This window comes from Heptranchias perlo, chromosome 1 (assembly GCF_035084215.1).
Source record: "Heptranchias perlo isolate sHepPer1 chromosome 1, sHepPer1.hap1, whole genome shotgun sequence".
Taxonomy (NCBI): domain Eukaryota; kingdom Metazoa; phylum Chordata; class Chondrichthyes; order Hexanchiformes; family Hexanchidae; genus Heptranchias; species Heptranchias perlo.
The window spans coordinates 132,091,078-132,106,474 of record NC_090325.1 but is presented as its reverse complement, the minus strand read 5'-3'; the positions used below and the strand labels follow the sequence as shown (position 1 = coordinate 132,106,474).

Here is a 15,397-nt window from a genome sequence, read left to right as displayed (position 1 = left end):
ATGGAATCTATTTTAGGTTTGACAGCAAAATTAGTTACTTATAGAGCATGCCACGACTTCCTGTTTGTAAGCCATTCCTTGTCCAATACGAGACTCGGTAGAAGGTGGATTCTGGGAGTTTTAATCTAGAAGTGTGTGAATTCTGTGAGTCTGCCACTTAGTCAAGCCTCTTCATTGAGGCAGGTATACAACGTAAACTGCGAATGTAGCAGAACTGAAATCTCAGGTCACAGAGAGAGGGGGAGATTTTATAGAGGAATTTCTAACATACAATGATTGACCTTATAGGTATGTTTATTCAGAATTATTATGCTTTACAACTTTACCATGTTAGAAGTATTATTTAAATGAGGATATACTCAGAAGTCAGTCAGAAATCAAGTCTGTCATTGAAACCACTTCAAAAAAATTATTTGGGCAATATAATTGTGTCAGTTTGTTTTAAAAAAACGATTTAATTGGATAGAGATTCCTTGTTCCTGATTGGCACTGTTACCTTCTCTTAGCTTACTAGATATTTCAGCAAAACAACACACTTAACTGAGAAAATTCAGGGTATTTAAGTCAATTATTAAAATGTAACATAACAGGTTTAGGGTATGACATTCAGATTTAAAGTGCAATGTTCACTGTGTGCAGGACTTTTAATCAGAGAGATGGGCTTTCCTTGTGTATAAACCAAGCCCATGAAAAGTTGTTTGAAATACAATTTACTCTCTGCTGTCTGTCAAGGCCCTACTGTCAACATGATTTTTAGGTGAGCTTGGGGCCACAGCCCACAATGGTGCTATAGGTGCCTATAATTCAATGTAATCTGGTGCTAAAGTACAAACATATATAGTGTGAGAAACAGAAAATTCACACTGAAGCAGGTTTGAGGTGGTTTGGTTTAAGGCATGTTGTTTGGACAGTGGAGAACGTTGCTCTGCACCTGCTTATATTAGACCTTACCTAAAGCAAATGGAAATCCTGTATTTCCTCTGTTGCTAACGCTGCCTCAAAGAAACTCAATTTGCTCTTTCATGCCAAAGACTTCTTTTCAACTTGACAACTCTTATCTCTCTATGAAACTCAATTCTGTCCAAGACTTGAATAATGCCTCCACATCTGGGGAAGCTGTCTTGCACTCTTAGATGGTTTACAAGAAAAAGCTTGTTGTCATATAGGTGCCCCTCTCTCACATCTAGACTCCAATTCCTCCCTCTCTATTGCAACTTTTCTTGTCTATGTGTTAATGTTCCTGTTGTTCCCTCTGAACTGCAAATACACCATCTTGCATGCTATTCCTCCTCCTTACATCTCCATTATATTCAAATCAGAACTTATTGTATTGTCTCCTACTTTAGTTCATTCCTTCCCAGGACCTCAAAACTGTGAAACTTCTTGTCTCTCTCAGTCTTTTCCTAATTGTACATTTTTTAGTCTGTTATCTAACCATGAATATTAAAGTTTGGCGTCTATCACACTTCAGACATCACACTTTAAAATGACACGCTTTGCTTCAGATCAACACAGTCTTAGAAAAGAGAAAGAATGCCAGTCATTTCTTGCTGCCTTTTCTGACTTTGGGAGCAGCCAGTTAGCCTCTAATTGACCTCAGAATGTCCCTATTTACAGCAACTAGACCTGTAGCCTTCAGCAACTAGACCTGCTACCTCGGAAGCAGAATAACACACCGTGTATTACAGGGTGTAACCGTGCTTTCCTTATTAAACAGCTTGGTCCTGAATTTCTGCAGGATTCTCCTGCCATTAACTCCATTGGCAGATCAGTGGAACCCTGGAAAACTGGTAAAAACGGCCGTTTTTGGCTGTTTACATTGTTTGTCCGAGGAATTTGCTCATCTCCCACCTGAGAACCACCGCAGAAATCCCAGGCCCATGTATCCACTGACTTACCATCGGAAACGTCACGGGAAATCCACTAATATAAGTAAAGGCATCAGTGTTCTGATGACAGGTCATGGACCTGAAACGTTAACTCTCTCAACAGATGCTGCCTGGCCTGCTGAGTGTTTCCTGCGTTTTATATTTTTATTTCAGATTTCCAGCATCCGGCAGTGTTTTTACTTTTGTTTTTTTTATAATGTTGTATTTTATACTAGTGACACTGGGTGGCAGCAGAGACTATGTTAATTTTTGTTTAATCCTGAACAATTAACCATAGGGGAAACTAGTAAAAGATAAAGTTGCTAACCATGGTTGAAACTTTGGAACTAAAGTCTTCAGAGACCAAAGCAGAACCGAAGTGTTTAATTTTGATTTTGAAAAGATCGAGTCGCAGTGCCACCTACTCCTTTCGTTTTGTCTTCAGATTTTATAAATCCGCGCCCTGCCTTTGATCAGAGCAGGAAACCTGCATCTGCTGGAAAGTGAAATAAGGAATTTATTTATTGGCACCCTTAATATAGTGCACGTTTAGTCTGTACGTAACTAATTCAGAAATAACATTCTCTTGGCTATTTCTATAATGAGTTGTTCTACCCTACACTCAAAAGTAACCTCGAACTGATACATATTCTTCAGTCTTTAGCATACATATAACGTATTGCATTCAGTAATTCTCCTTCGATTGGAAACCACTGCGAATTCAATGGTGATGATACGCTCAAGCTACCGGACGGGGGAGGGGTGGTCTCTCAGGGACTGCAACTAATTTCTCCAGCAGCCCACGAGCATCTGGTGCAAACATGGGATGGGATCCCTATTATACTTTCCCCAGATGTATCTGGGATTGTGCCTGCGAGATGTGGGTACGAATAAAACGGCGATCCACGTTTGTCGTTGCAGATAACCTCACCGGTGACAAAACGCTGACTTCTCGTATTAGGGCACAGGATCCTTTAACTAATTTAGACATTCTGCTCTTTAAAAATGAAAAATATTTTTTTTTAGCCAAAGTTAAAGCTAAGGTTCTCTTAAAGTTATTCCCGCAGTTATTACTGCGCTGCGAATTCGCCACGATGGCACGGGCAATCCAACTTTTGAAACTTTTTTTTTCATCTTCAAGATTTATGTGCAAGCTCTTCACATTGACTTTTTTTTCCAAAAAAAAGTTGCATGTCACATAACGAATCGCCACATTGCACTTTCTAACTTACATCTGGGGAAAGTATAATCATTTTGTATTATGTATAATAATCCCCCGGGGAATACATGTGTTTTACATACAATGTTGTCTAATGGTAGAAGCTGTACCAGTCCTTATCTGAGATCACAGACCATTCCCACAAAGATTGCAGTGCAGCGTCTAGCGAGCAATTCTTTCAAAAGCATCGAGAGATCAGCGTCAAAACATAAACTGAATTTATATAAATACATCTTCAATGTTAAAGAAGCACCCGGTATTGTGTCTGGAGTAAAAAGGTACAGTGTAGTACGTTCGGTGGCTACTTGCTAAGTCCCGGAATGCGGCGTTAAATGAAACATGTACTCCGAGTTATTCTTTCTTACCTAGTGCTTGATCGCCGGGCTCACACCGTGGAGCGCAATGTATTATTGTAATAAGAAGGAAATGCAGAATAAACGGAACCGGGTTCATTTCGCTCCGTTTGAGTGCACTGCTCCCTGATAATGGCACTAGACTACAGGCTTGAATTACATGTGTGCACAGTTGCGAAATAGGATCCGAAAGGCAATGTGCATGTTTTATAAGAAATACGGCGGAATATCATATTACCGTATTGCCACGTGGAGGTACAATTACAATCGTGAAATCACGAGAGAAAATCACCAATTCGTCTCGATCGAAATGTTTGCATTCGTAATCGTAAACTTTCGACTCACACAGATTGCTCTTAAACCACTGCGTGAAATTAAAGAGTTAACCGACGGTAGTAACTGTTATCTTATTCACATTCCGCAATTTGTTTGTTTTGGATGTATTTCCTCAAACGACAGACTCGTGTCCAAATAAAATTCTGCTCGACACACGAAGTGGTCTCATCAAACTTTTATTGTTGCTTCGTCTATCTGTCGCGAAGCTCACACAGAATGTAAACACGTTCAGTATTAATCTCACAACGGTTTCCCCCCGCCCTGAAATCTAGTCTAAATCAACGACTTTGAGCATACATTGTGGACACCATTCAACTCAAATGTTTGGTGGAGTTGCCTTGATCTTTGACAACGTTCCTTTTTGTTTTTTTAACGTTTTGGTTTTAAACGGGATCATGAATGCTTCGACTTTTGGCACAGGACCTAGACAGGTTAATGAGTAACATATTCCTCTTCAAGAAGTTTATTCATTCTGTAACTGCTCTATAGAAAGCCTTAACAAAAATTAAGTGATACAGTGCAAACAGATAGTTTCAACTGACCCTCCCTCCCCCCATATACAAATGCTCAAGCTTAATAATAATAATTTGCACAAAACTGCGAAAATACAAATATTTACGGAATAAGACGAAAACTCTGACAATAATACATTCTTTCAATAAAATATTTAATATCATAAAAAGACGTTTGCCTTTGGCTCTTATAGTTTTCCTCATAATACTGGAATGATCAAAAAGTGCATGTAGTCTCGCGTGCTTCCGATTGGCAGAACTTTCATTTACAATTGGTGAAAGGGATCCCTCAGGGTAAGGGTTCCCTCAGGTTCTCTGTAGACAGTAATCGTTCTCAGTATCCAAGGAGCTGTTGTGTCCGGAGGAGGGATACAAATCCCTTTTAAGTACCCGGTTGACTATGTTGACCAGGACTTTCTTGTACTGTTGTCGCAGCAGCGAATAGACGAAGGGATCAGAAGCAGCTTTGCAGTAGGTGAGGCACTTACTCAGAACTCCCCAGTAGTAGTTTATGGTCACAAACGGAAGGAGCTCTATCAACCTATATGGGGGGGGGGGGGGGGAAGAAAATCATACCGGGTTCGTTAATACTAAATGTTTTAAAGTCCTGTAGTCTACTTGCAATCGAAACAACAGCGGTCCGATGCCATTACATATCAATTACATAGAATTTACAGCACAGAAACAGGCCGTTCGGCCCACCTGGTCAATGCGGGATGTTTATGTTCCACAGGAGCCTTCTCCCACCCCTCTTCATCTATCAGCATATCACCATATATCTTCTCAACTGAGGACCGAGTGTTCCCAGCAGCCACCTAAACGAGGATGTCATCTTTAATTCCAACGGTCCCACACAGATCAAGCCCCCCTCCAAGCAAGGTACAGCAAGCAATTCGGAAGGCAAATGATATGTTAGCCTTTATTGCAAGGGGGTTGGAGTATAAGATGAGGAGATCTTGCCACAATTATATGGGGCTCTGGTGAGACCACACCTGTAGTACTGTGTACAGTTTTGGTCTCCTTACCAAAGGAAGGATATACTTGCCTTAGAGGGGATGCAATGAAGGTTCACTAGATTGATTCCTGGGATGAGAGGGTTGTCCTATGAGGAGAGATTGTGTAGAATGGCCCTAAATTCTCTGGAGTTTAGAAGAATGAGAGGTGATCTCATTGAAACATAGAAAATTCTTAGAGGGCTTGATAGGGTAGATGCTGAGAGGCGGTTTCCCCTGGTAGGGGAGTCTAGAACTAGGGGTCATAGTCTCAAGATAAGGGGTTGGCCATTTTGGACTGAGATGAGGAAAAATGTCTTCACTCAGAGGGTTGTAAATCTTTGGAATTCTCTATCCCAGAGGATTGTGGATGCGCAATCATTGAGTATATTCAAGGCTGAGATCAATGGATTTTTGGACATTAAGGGAATCAAGGGATATGGGGATAGGGCAGGAAAAGTGGAGTTGAGGTCGAAGATCAGCCATGATCTTATTGAATGGCTGAGTAGGTTAGAGGGATGGTATGGACTACTCCTCTTCCTATTTCTTATGTTCTTCCCCTATATATATAGATTCGTAAATGCATCATCCATTTTAATAGTTTTAACACTATCTGTTTCTGAAACACACATCTTATGACGTATAAACTTGCTTGTTGTCCAAATTAATGTTAATCTATAAATGTGTTTATCGTGCTGGGCGGGTACTCTATATTGCACTTGTTGGCTGGCCCCTCTTCAGATCCTCGTGTTCCATTTATGCATAGCCAGCTCAGCATCGAAGCAAACTGCGTGGCTCTCTGTGTCCTTACCGTGTGTTTCACATTGTACACGTTTGAATGATGTGACACGGCTCAAGTACGTACAGCTCGGAGTTGGACGAGAGTAAAAAAAAGTTACCACATTGAGCTCACGGATTATTAAGTTTCGCCATCCACCGTAGCATTGATTTTTCCCCATCGTGTTTCTTGTTTCCCTGGACACCATTCTATGCTTACGTTTGCCACACGTCTTTTAAATTAAATCCACTCAGGATTTCTTTTCACACGGATCCCATCACATCCATTTTCAGCACTGGCTTATCGACATTGTGTAATTAAATACGATGCATACACTATGTTTGAAGGAAAACCGGGGGTATGTCACCTCATTTTAGCGAATGAGTTAGATGGGATTTTTGTGTCTGAACAATAATAAGTGCTCAATGTTACTTGCAAATAGGTTGAATGGACTACCGCTTTTTCTATTAGTTTCTTAGTTTCACGGCTGTTATCCCGAGGCGGTGAATGAATTGCACACATCGAGGTCTTTGAACCAAAGTCCCAGAGGCGATTTTCTCAGTTTCAATTGCGCCTCTGGTGTACCATTGGCGAAAGTTTAAAACAGGGGAGGATGCTGTTGACTTGGCGAAGCAATCCAACTTCACCAAATCAATGTCGGAGTTTCATATTGTACTGTTAAGTATATAGAACCTTTATGGTTATAGACGCTTTTTTTTAGGGAATGTGAACTATTTATGCATTCTGCAAATGCTAAAACAACTGAAGCTTTGAAATCAAATGCTAGCTGTACTAGTCTTCTGTAACATTGTACCTCCTAAGAATTGCTGTCATCCTGGCGAGACAAAGCCAAAAGTGTCAAGTGACAACTACAGCCTGAAGGACGATGCCGCCTGAGGAATACTTCATACCTTTTTGATTGGATTTAATAGACCCCAGGAAGTCAGCCTCTGAATCTCAGGTTACAGTCATGGTGAGGCTCGTAATCCTTATTCGAATCACGCGGTCGAGCTTCCTACTATGGGAAACCTGAACACTCGGCAGGAGGGGCAGGGAGGGGAGCCTGGTTTATTTATACCTCTGTAATGAAGTCCGCCTGCTGGGAGGGCGGTGTATTGTTAGTAACATTTTCTTTCGGGTCAATGCTTTGCTCAACAGCGTAAAATTGGCATCCAACCTTGCCATCTCAATCTGAGTAGGCACAGTTTAATGACTCAATCATTCCAATCGGTAGATAACGCTTTTTCAACTAAAAGTAAAATACCACATGCAGATAATGTTTACTTTGCTAAAGAACTTTAGGGGGCTTGGCTAAGATTTATGGATACCTTTCCAGTGAGCTTTCCCTGGAGAATTCTTTCAAAACTCCGGACATTAAAAATAGACGGTCTCTTAAAAATAGACTTAGAAATCACTAGCCTTGGATAAGTGCCCCAAGAGGTTATTTCCAGGCTTCTCTGTTAAAATGACTTTAAGAGATTGGAGCTGCATGTCGATATGCATTAGTCCATCTCTATCCAAATTATTATTTAAGACACTCGTCAGATGAGGGGCTAGTGCTTAACAGTAACGTTGTGTGTCTCATGTTCAGGTCTTGTTGCAATATCAAAAAAGCAGGTCAAATACTGGGCATACTGGAACTAATGGCGATAACCGGGTGATCTGCGCGTGGTGCATCTTAATTTTTAATAGCAAAAGAGGGAAATGTAAATCTGGGGAACTAGGTATACTAGTAAGAATTAATGGTTAAGACCTGCTTATCTTTTAAGGTTGTAGTGCACGTGGGGACTGTGAAACCAGAATTGCAGTTATAGGGTGGTGCACATTTCTACAGACTGATGCTAATCAGGTGATCAAAACCAGCGACAAGCCTACACTTAAACTCACCTTTCTTTTCCATAATTCCTTATTGGCAGTGATTTAGGCTGTACTCACACCATCAGTTTTGCATCAGCTGAAGCAGTTTTGGGCTTTGTATCAATGTGAACGTTTAGATGTCAGGTCCCATCTGACCTCCAAGGCTACTGAAGTCAAAGGTGAGAGAGCCCGACCCGACTCATCCTCACACTGACCGGGCTTCATTCCAGGTGGAGTGTATCTGCAGTCGCATGTGAAGCCAGATTCTTTTTTAAAAAGTGCTCGAGCGGCGACTTCGATTTCTAGGTCATATCATGAATTTGGAATTGAGTCTTTTTAAAATGTTATGAGAAAGCAGACACAGCCAAATATGCATGCACAGAGCTAGCTCCTGCTCGACGGGGTGCCAATTGCTGCCGCAATGTAACTTCAGTCTTGCCAGCTGCAATTCACACTCAACCGTTACCAGTCACAGATTGGTAGTGTAAAAAACACTATAGTCTTAAAGAATCTTATAGTCTGGAAAGAAGGGTGATTTTACAATGTTTATGTAGCCGTAGGCATTAGGTACAACTAACCCACACTTCTTTCAATACCTTTTCTACTGAATACATATTTAGCATAAGATCACTGGACGGATAGTCATGGCAATTATTCCTGGCTTTATACGACGGAAAGGCACAAGTTTTAACTAAACTCTTTCCGTTATTTCTGCTCAGCCAATGGCCATTAGACAGACTTTTGCAGTGATTCAAAATATACTTGTCACGGAGACTGAGATTGATAGCAGACAAAGCCCACGGTTATACTTTCACTTGGACCTGAGTTCTGGAGCGATGAATAATTATCGTAGCTGCTAGTTAAAGGGCACCCGTTGAATCGGTGCTCCGTTAAGGTGTGAGGAATGTTCCATCAGTTAGTACGGATTACTTCATGCAATAACTTCCATATAGACACGTGTGTGTAGGGTCAAAATAGATTGGATTGTGGGTTGATGTTTTAGGAAAGTCGGAGTTTTGTGGTAAGTTATTACCATGTGTATGATAAGGTATGAGATTTTGTTTGCGGTCCATTTAACGGTTAGCAGGGCACTCTAGTGGTGTGTAAAAGGTAGGATTTTGCGTGCAATCTTTATGGGATTTGGAAGGGATATCGATCCACATTCATTTACACCTTGCAAATAATTACCCAACACATTTATCACGTTAAGATGTAGCGTGAAACTTGCTACTTTTAGATCCGACTTGCGGTAAACTTGGATCTGTCTCCCTCTTCCCCTACCGCCGACCCACCGTGATGTTCGCCTAGTATAGCCAGCTGATAATGCACATTTATACCTTGCGCTCACTACTAGAAAATAGATAACATTCACACTGCGGTCACACTGCTAGACTGTAAAATACGGAATGTTTCATGTTTGGATCACATTACACCTTTTAAGGTTGTTGATCATTGTTAACAATTGAAGAACACACGAAGGCGCAACCAGCACATAACTGGGATTGTTAATCATAAATTGTGTTTTTTGGGAAAGTGGCGACGCGCAAATGAAGGATTCAAATAACTACTCAGTACTATATCTTTGCATTACAGTAGTAAGGTGTTTGCTCTGTAGTAGTGTTTCAGTGCTTTTACTGTTATTGCCACATCTTAAGGATGACACCTCCAAAGTCAAGAGGACAATCGGGCTCATCTTAATGGCGGGTTGCTACCACTCGAAGGAAAGCCCGAGTTTCTTGTGAAAATGATAAATAGGTAATGGGTTAGAATGCACTGCTGTCGTTTAACAGCACAGACCCACTCCAAATAAGTAATGAGCTAAATGTAACTGCCGTTGGTAAAAAAAAAACGATGTTTCCTGTTAACTTGGATATGCTTTAATGGGTTGGACCTGTATACTGGTTACGGAATCCCAGATTTCAGCAGCCGTCGTAAATATAGCTTGTCATTGTGTTGTTTTATTCTGTGTTGTTCCAATCACCCCACCCCGCCCTCCCCAGTACAAGCATGACTCTTAACAGTGCAAAGCAAGCTGCTGCTTTATGTTGTAAGAGGTCTTTCAGTAGGACATCATTTTCTTCTGATTGTGTTTCAATTACCTTAATTAAACTATTATATAATAATAGGAATTATTATTTCCTATTCGTCCTAATAAGAAAAATAAAGAAGATTTCAATTATTTGGCAATTTTTTAAAAAAAACTATTGAAAGCCAAGAAAGTTGAATATCTGAAGTATTTTACCTGGTGATAACATAAGGAGCAAAACAGACAATAAACGAGCCTATAAAAATGCTGATCTTCTTAGTTGCACGCTGTCTTCTACTTTTTTGTTCCGCGAGGCAACGCTGTTTCACACTGAAATGAGAAGAAAGCCAGCACTTAATTTCACAATGTTAGAGATATGTGCTGAATTCCGAGACCGTACAAGCCATGAAAATGATCAGTTGAGTAAATATTCCGTTTCAGTTAGTTTTATTCGTCAAAAAAATCCAGTCAATGCCAAAAAGTAAAATATAATTAAAAAACGAGAAATGTTGATCAAGTCATTGTATGTCTAAACACAACCTTGCTGTTGCATTAATGTAGCATGGCTGTATTTATAAACAAGTCTCCATAGTGCATATGGCTGCCCACGTATCAATCCGGGGAATGTACTTAATCCTTTATATTTCCAATAGTTCAAAAGAAACTTAAATGGTTTGCAAAACCAAATTGCTTTCTGTCTTAGAGCATGCCCTCCTCCATCTTCAAAACAGATGTCTGTTGTACTTGGTTTTTGAAAAAAAAGTACTCTGAATAACAAAGTTAGGCTATTAAATACTGTCGTGGCGACAACCGGAACAGAACTCATGAATCTACTGTTATGAAACTTTAGTCTGCCACTTTTCATAATTAATATTGATAATACAAAATGGGTCATAAGACAGCGAACGCTCGAATGTTAATTCTCGGATCGAAAAGATTATGCTGAGAACGTTGTAACTTTTCTGACACGGTCTGGCACCCGAATGCACTGCCTGAAAAGGTGGTGGAAGCAGATGCAATAGTAACTTTCAAAAGCGAATTGAATATATACTTGAAAAGGAAAACAATACGGGGCTATGGGGAAAGAGCAGGGGAGTGAGGCTCTTTCAGAAAGCCGACACAGAGACGATGGGCTGAATGGCCTCCTTCTGTGCAGTAAGAATATATGATTCTTAAACCTTATGTGTTCGCAGTACTGCAGACACAATGACGAATGACTGATATGTTTTCAACGTACGGCCGTTAACCGCCCTTAGAATAAATAGGTGTTTATGTTCACTTCAAACAAAACATGTTTAATTCACCTTGAAATGTATTGTGCAGCACCTACACTGTGTACCAACAATAATGCACTGCGTTCAAAAGTTATAGTGCCCACATCATAGGAAACTTGTTGCAACAAATTTTAAAAGTTTCTAAAGCGAGATGGCATTACCTGGGATGGATATCCACCAGTAAAACCAAAGTCTGCATGGTGATGATATCTATTCTTCTGCAATGAAAGCGTGCAACCTTCAAGACCTTCAGATATGTAAAGCACAATATTACAAGGGAAAGCATAAAGCTGGCGGCATGAAAGACAATGGTGTACACTGTAAACCGTCTCCTCTCGATCTCTTCTTGCAGATGCAAAGTACACGATGTGTATATATTGTTGAAACCGACCCAGGTAAAGAAAACTGCGACGACGGGGAAAGTGAGAGAATGAACCCAAGTGTAGCTCATCATAAGCACAGCGTCCTTGTACCTCATCTTGCTGGCATAACTTAAGGGGAACACCACGGCAATCCACTTGTCTATACTTAGTGCTGCCATGCTCAGCATAGTGTTTGTGGTGAGAAATGTTTCCAAAAAGCCAACTGTTTGACAGATGCAATCACCAAATGGCTGCTGTTTTTTGACAATCCCCAACAAGGTCGTTGGCATATTCAAAACGGTGATAAGCAGATTGCAAAATGACAAATTAACTATAAATATGCCCGGCACTTGCTTGCGGATGTCGGAACTGTAGATGAAGCATATCAACACTAACAAGTTGGACAACAAGGAGACGATCAGCACCACAACAATGAACAGCACCAAAAAAACTCCTGTCAAGTCCATCTCTCAAAGGGTAGCCTATAGCAATAGGTCAGAGCCCATCCTTTTATCTCGAAAAAGATTCAATGGGAACATCAGCACCATCGGCAATAATCTTCTTTGATACCTATTTTTTCTCTCCGCAATCGCACTCAACAGATATCCAAGAAAGCTTCTCTAAATCGGAGCTGTCCAGAGTCTCGGAACCGATTGAAAAAAATGCGAGATGGAGAGTTGAAAAGATACAGATGTTGCTGGAATAAATGCCTGTTAACCTCAGTTCCCGCACTGCTCATCGGTGCAGTCGGGTTCCTTTCACAATGACTTCAGCACAGCACAACCGATCAGCCCCTTCTCCTCAAGCTCCCCCCTCCCTCCCACCCCACCTCCCAGCCGCACTCAACTGAGCCAACAGACAGTGTTGATCTCTCCCCAAAATAGACACCGTTTGTCACCTTTTCATCATCAGTTCCATCCAACAACACCGGTCGAGTCATGCGCATAGGGACCCGCAGTAGAATTGCACACATTATACTGAATATCGTTACAAAGAGATAAAGGAGACAGACAGAGAGAGAGAGAGAGAGCTCGTTGTCACCTTTTAAAGTGCAATACAGTGGAAAGAGTTTTTCAGAAGACTGGTCGCCAAGGCAGGGTGGCGAGTTGTGTCATTTCTCTTTATTGAAGTTGTATTATTTCGATGACAGCTGTGTCGTTTTGTCATTGCTAATAACTGGCTTTTGCTCTCTCCTGGAGTTTTTGCGAACGGTTAAGCTCTTAAAACAGGTCCAGCTGCAGCCTTGGGACTTCACTAAAGTACACGTAGATAGAGATCATTATATTATTCAACGATCAGTGTTAACAATGTGAGCAAACACAGGGCAAGCGCTGTAACAGCAGTGTGATTTGTTTTTTGAGTGTGTGCTCATAAAAGTAAAAAAAACATAACGGACAGCCGAGTAAAAGAAAATAACAAGTTTACAATGCCCACCTGCTTGTGTTGCCTCGCCTGAACTGGTGGGAAAATGAATGGTTAGCTACTCTATAAATGAAAGCTGCCTGCCTTCTCACCACCGTATACTGATATGAGTGGTGTCACCTAATCGCCTAGAACATGTATGCTGCTTTAAGCCATTCCAAATTTAATTTGCATCAATGATAGGCAGTCACACATCCAATGATAGAGATTTATACACCCATAAAAATATAATGGGCTGGATTTTGCTCTGAGCGGCGAACGAAGCGCGCCGTCATTTGTTAGATTTGCACTTTGCATGGGCTTTTGCACGGCAAGTTCCTCTCATGGGACGTTCAATCCAGCCTGGCGTCCTCTCTTGGCATCTGGGCACTGTGTGAACAGAGCAAGCAACTGTGCATCCCCTTAACCAATCAGATTGAAGCATGTTAATAAGACTGCAGAGTCAGGACCAGCAAGTGTAAGTTAGAATAAAAAATGCATTGTCAGATCAGGTACAGAAAGCAAAATAAAGAGAGGGTAAGAAATATTGGGAGGCAGATAAAAGAGACAGAAAGAAAAAGTAAAAAAAAAATATTTTTTTTAAATGTCCAACACAATTAAAATCTGAAGGAATGAGACTCCACACTTGTAAAAGTTAATTTTCAGTGCCAGAGAGGTTGTCTGGCAATCATTAAAAGTGTGCTTAGACTTAAATAACTTGATGTACCTTTATTTGGCGTGATTACTTTGTATCCATCAGGGCAGTGCAGGAACTTCACAGCCATTCACCTAAACAGTGAGTCAACCAGTGAGATGTCCTTCCCAGGAAGCTTATGGAGGAACAGGGCATCTGGTAGAGCAACATCTGGATTTCTGCATTGAACTGCTCACGTGCGGTCGCCGAAAGTTGCTCTATCATTTGCACTGAAATAACAGTGAGCGCTGTTAGGCTTGCCATTATTTTCAGAGCATAAGCCTGGCCTATGCTTTGTATTATAGTACTCTGTACAATATTGATTTCATTTGTATACAGCTGTACTGTTAAACTACAGGACTAATCGTCTGAATTCATTCGTACATGTACATACATTGGTTAATGCACCATCTAGAAGAGTGATCGCTGAAACGGTAGAGTTATTCAAAAGCGAGATTTGGACACATTTCTTAACTGGGAAAACATTGAATGGTGTAAACTTGGGTATATGATGGACACTGCCTTGTTTAGGGCCTGAGGAGTAGTTGATAAATCTGAAATACACAGGAAAGTCATCTTAGAATGATCGGCTGCAACAGTTGATCTAAAATTCCAAAGGAGCCATTTTATTGGGGCCAATGACCTTTTCTTTTGCCAAAGTTCTTAAATTGTGATGCACATTCACAAATACCTTGATTGCCTGAAGGAAATATGTTCAGCTTCGTAACTGCACCAGTACTTAAGACAAAATTGAATGTGTTGTAGTGATTAATTTATTTTTTAATAAGTGTAAAACACAACAATACTGATTGAGCTGAATTTTGAAGAAAACATGATTCAATTATTCAACACGATTTAATTGAAAAAATGACAAGGTAATGCAAGTTTAATGAACTTTTGAATAGATGTAGACATTAACATAATTAGGAAAGTGGAAACATCATTTTTGTTTCAGGAGTAATTAATGGTGAGTTCCAATGAGTTTCATGTGATTGATAGTTCCACCATAGTAGATGCAGTTTCCAAATTAACTTCAATTATAAAGAGCATCATGGAAAAAATACAAAACCTCTCCCAATTTGTGAGAGGCTAAGTGAGCAATAAATACATTTAACATCCTTATATCTAACTCAGTAAAATTCTTATTCAAATATTTGAGGCATTTTATTTCTCAATTATTAGCTGATCTCATTTAATTGGTTGCTTAGTGGTTTCACTATTGAAAGAAAGGAAATCACTTAGAGTAAAACGTTTGGAGTAAAGCTAGGTTTTAAATAAATTTTTAAGCATAAATATTGTTATTCATCCTATTGATCATTTATCTATCTACCTATTTATCATTAAAAGTCTTGCATTTAGTTTACGGTTTCTACAAGTGTAACACTTCCTCTAATAGTTTCCTGTCACACTATTAGGTCATTCTTTTTTCTGTCACAGTTTTCTATCACACTTAATTGGCTGAAAGTAAACAATAGCAACCAAAACTCAAAAAGGCAGGCAATGTAGGAATCAAAAGCAAGGCTTGTGGCTCAAAAACTATCTATAAAAGGTACAAAGAACTTTTGAAAACAATGTCTGCCATTTTTTCCAGCAACTGAAATTTCGACTGTTCAAAATATACTTGTAAAATAAAGAAGGCATTAAAATAAAATATTTCACAATAACATGGTTATGCATAAATATAAAGTGGTCTTTTGTGTCTTTGTTTAATTTTATTAATGTTTT

General features: G+C 40.0%; 2 protein-coding genes across 2 annotated transcripts in view; both read right to left on the bottom strand.

Moving 5' to 3' along the window:
• cpz (carboxypeptidase Z) overlaps positions 1–3,597 on the bottom strand; it is a 54,899-nt gene extending 51,302 nt beyond the window's left edge. The window contains exon 1 of the mRNA XM_067991089.1: positions 3,453–3,597. Coding sequence (XP_067847190.1) covers positions 3,453–3,540 — 88 coding nt within the window. The 5' untranslated portion in view covers positions 3,541–3,597. The remainder of the gene's footprint in view (positions 1–3,452) is intronic.
• A 922-nt stretch (positions 3,598–4,519) lies between these two features.
• gpr78b (G protein-coupled receptor 78b) lies at positions 4,520–12,044 on the bottom strand. Its single transcript, XM_068007165.1, has 3 exons — positions 11,377–12,044; positions 10,158–10,271; positions 4,520–4,829 (listed from the first exon to the last, which is right to left on the bottom strand). Exons 1-3 carry the CDS (start codon positions 12,042–12,044, stop codon positions 4,595–4,597), a joined length of 1,017 nt encoding a protein of 338 aa, XP_067863266.1. The 3' UTR covers positions 4,520–4,594.
• Between the last annotated feature and the right edge of the window lie 3,353 nt (positions 12,045–15,397).

Bases quoted from the DNA above. Each gene is read 5' to 3' on its own strand.
- gpr78b (XM_068007165.1), bottom strand. From the start codon at position 12,044: ATGGACTTGACAGGAGTTTTTTTGGTGCTGTTCATTGTTGTGGTGCTG. The intron at 10,272-11,376 runs GTAATGCCATCT...TTCTCATTTCAG, and splicing joins CTGGTGGATATCCATCCCAG to TGTGAAACAGCGTTGCCTCG. The intron at 4,830-10,157 runs GTAAAATACTTC...CCCCCCATATAG, and splicing joins GCTCCTTATGTTATCACCAG to GTTGATAGAGCTCCTTCCGT.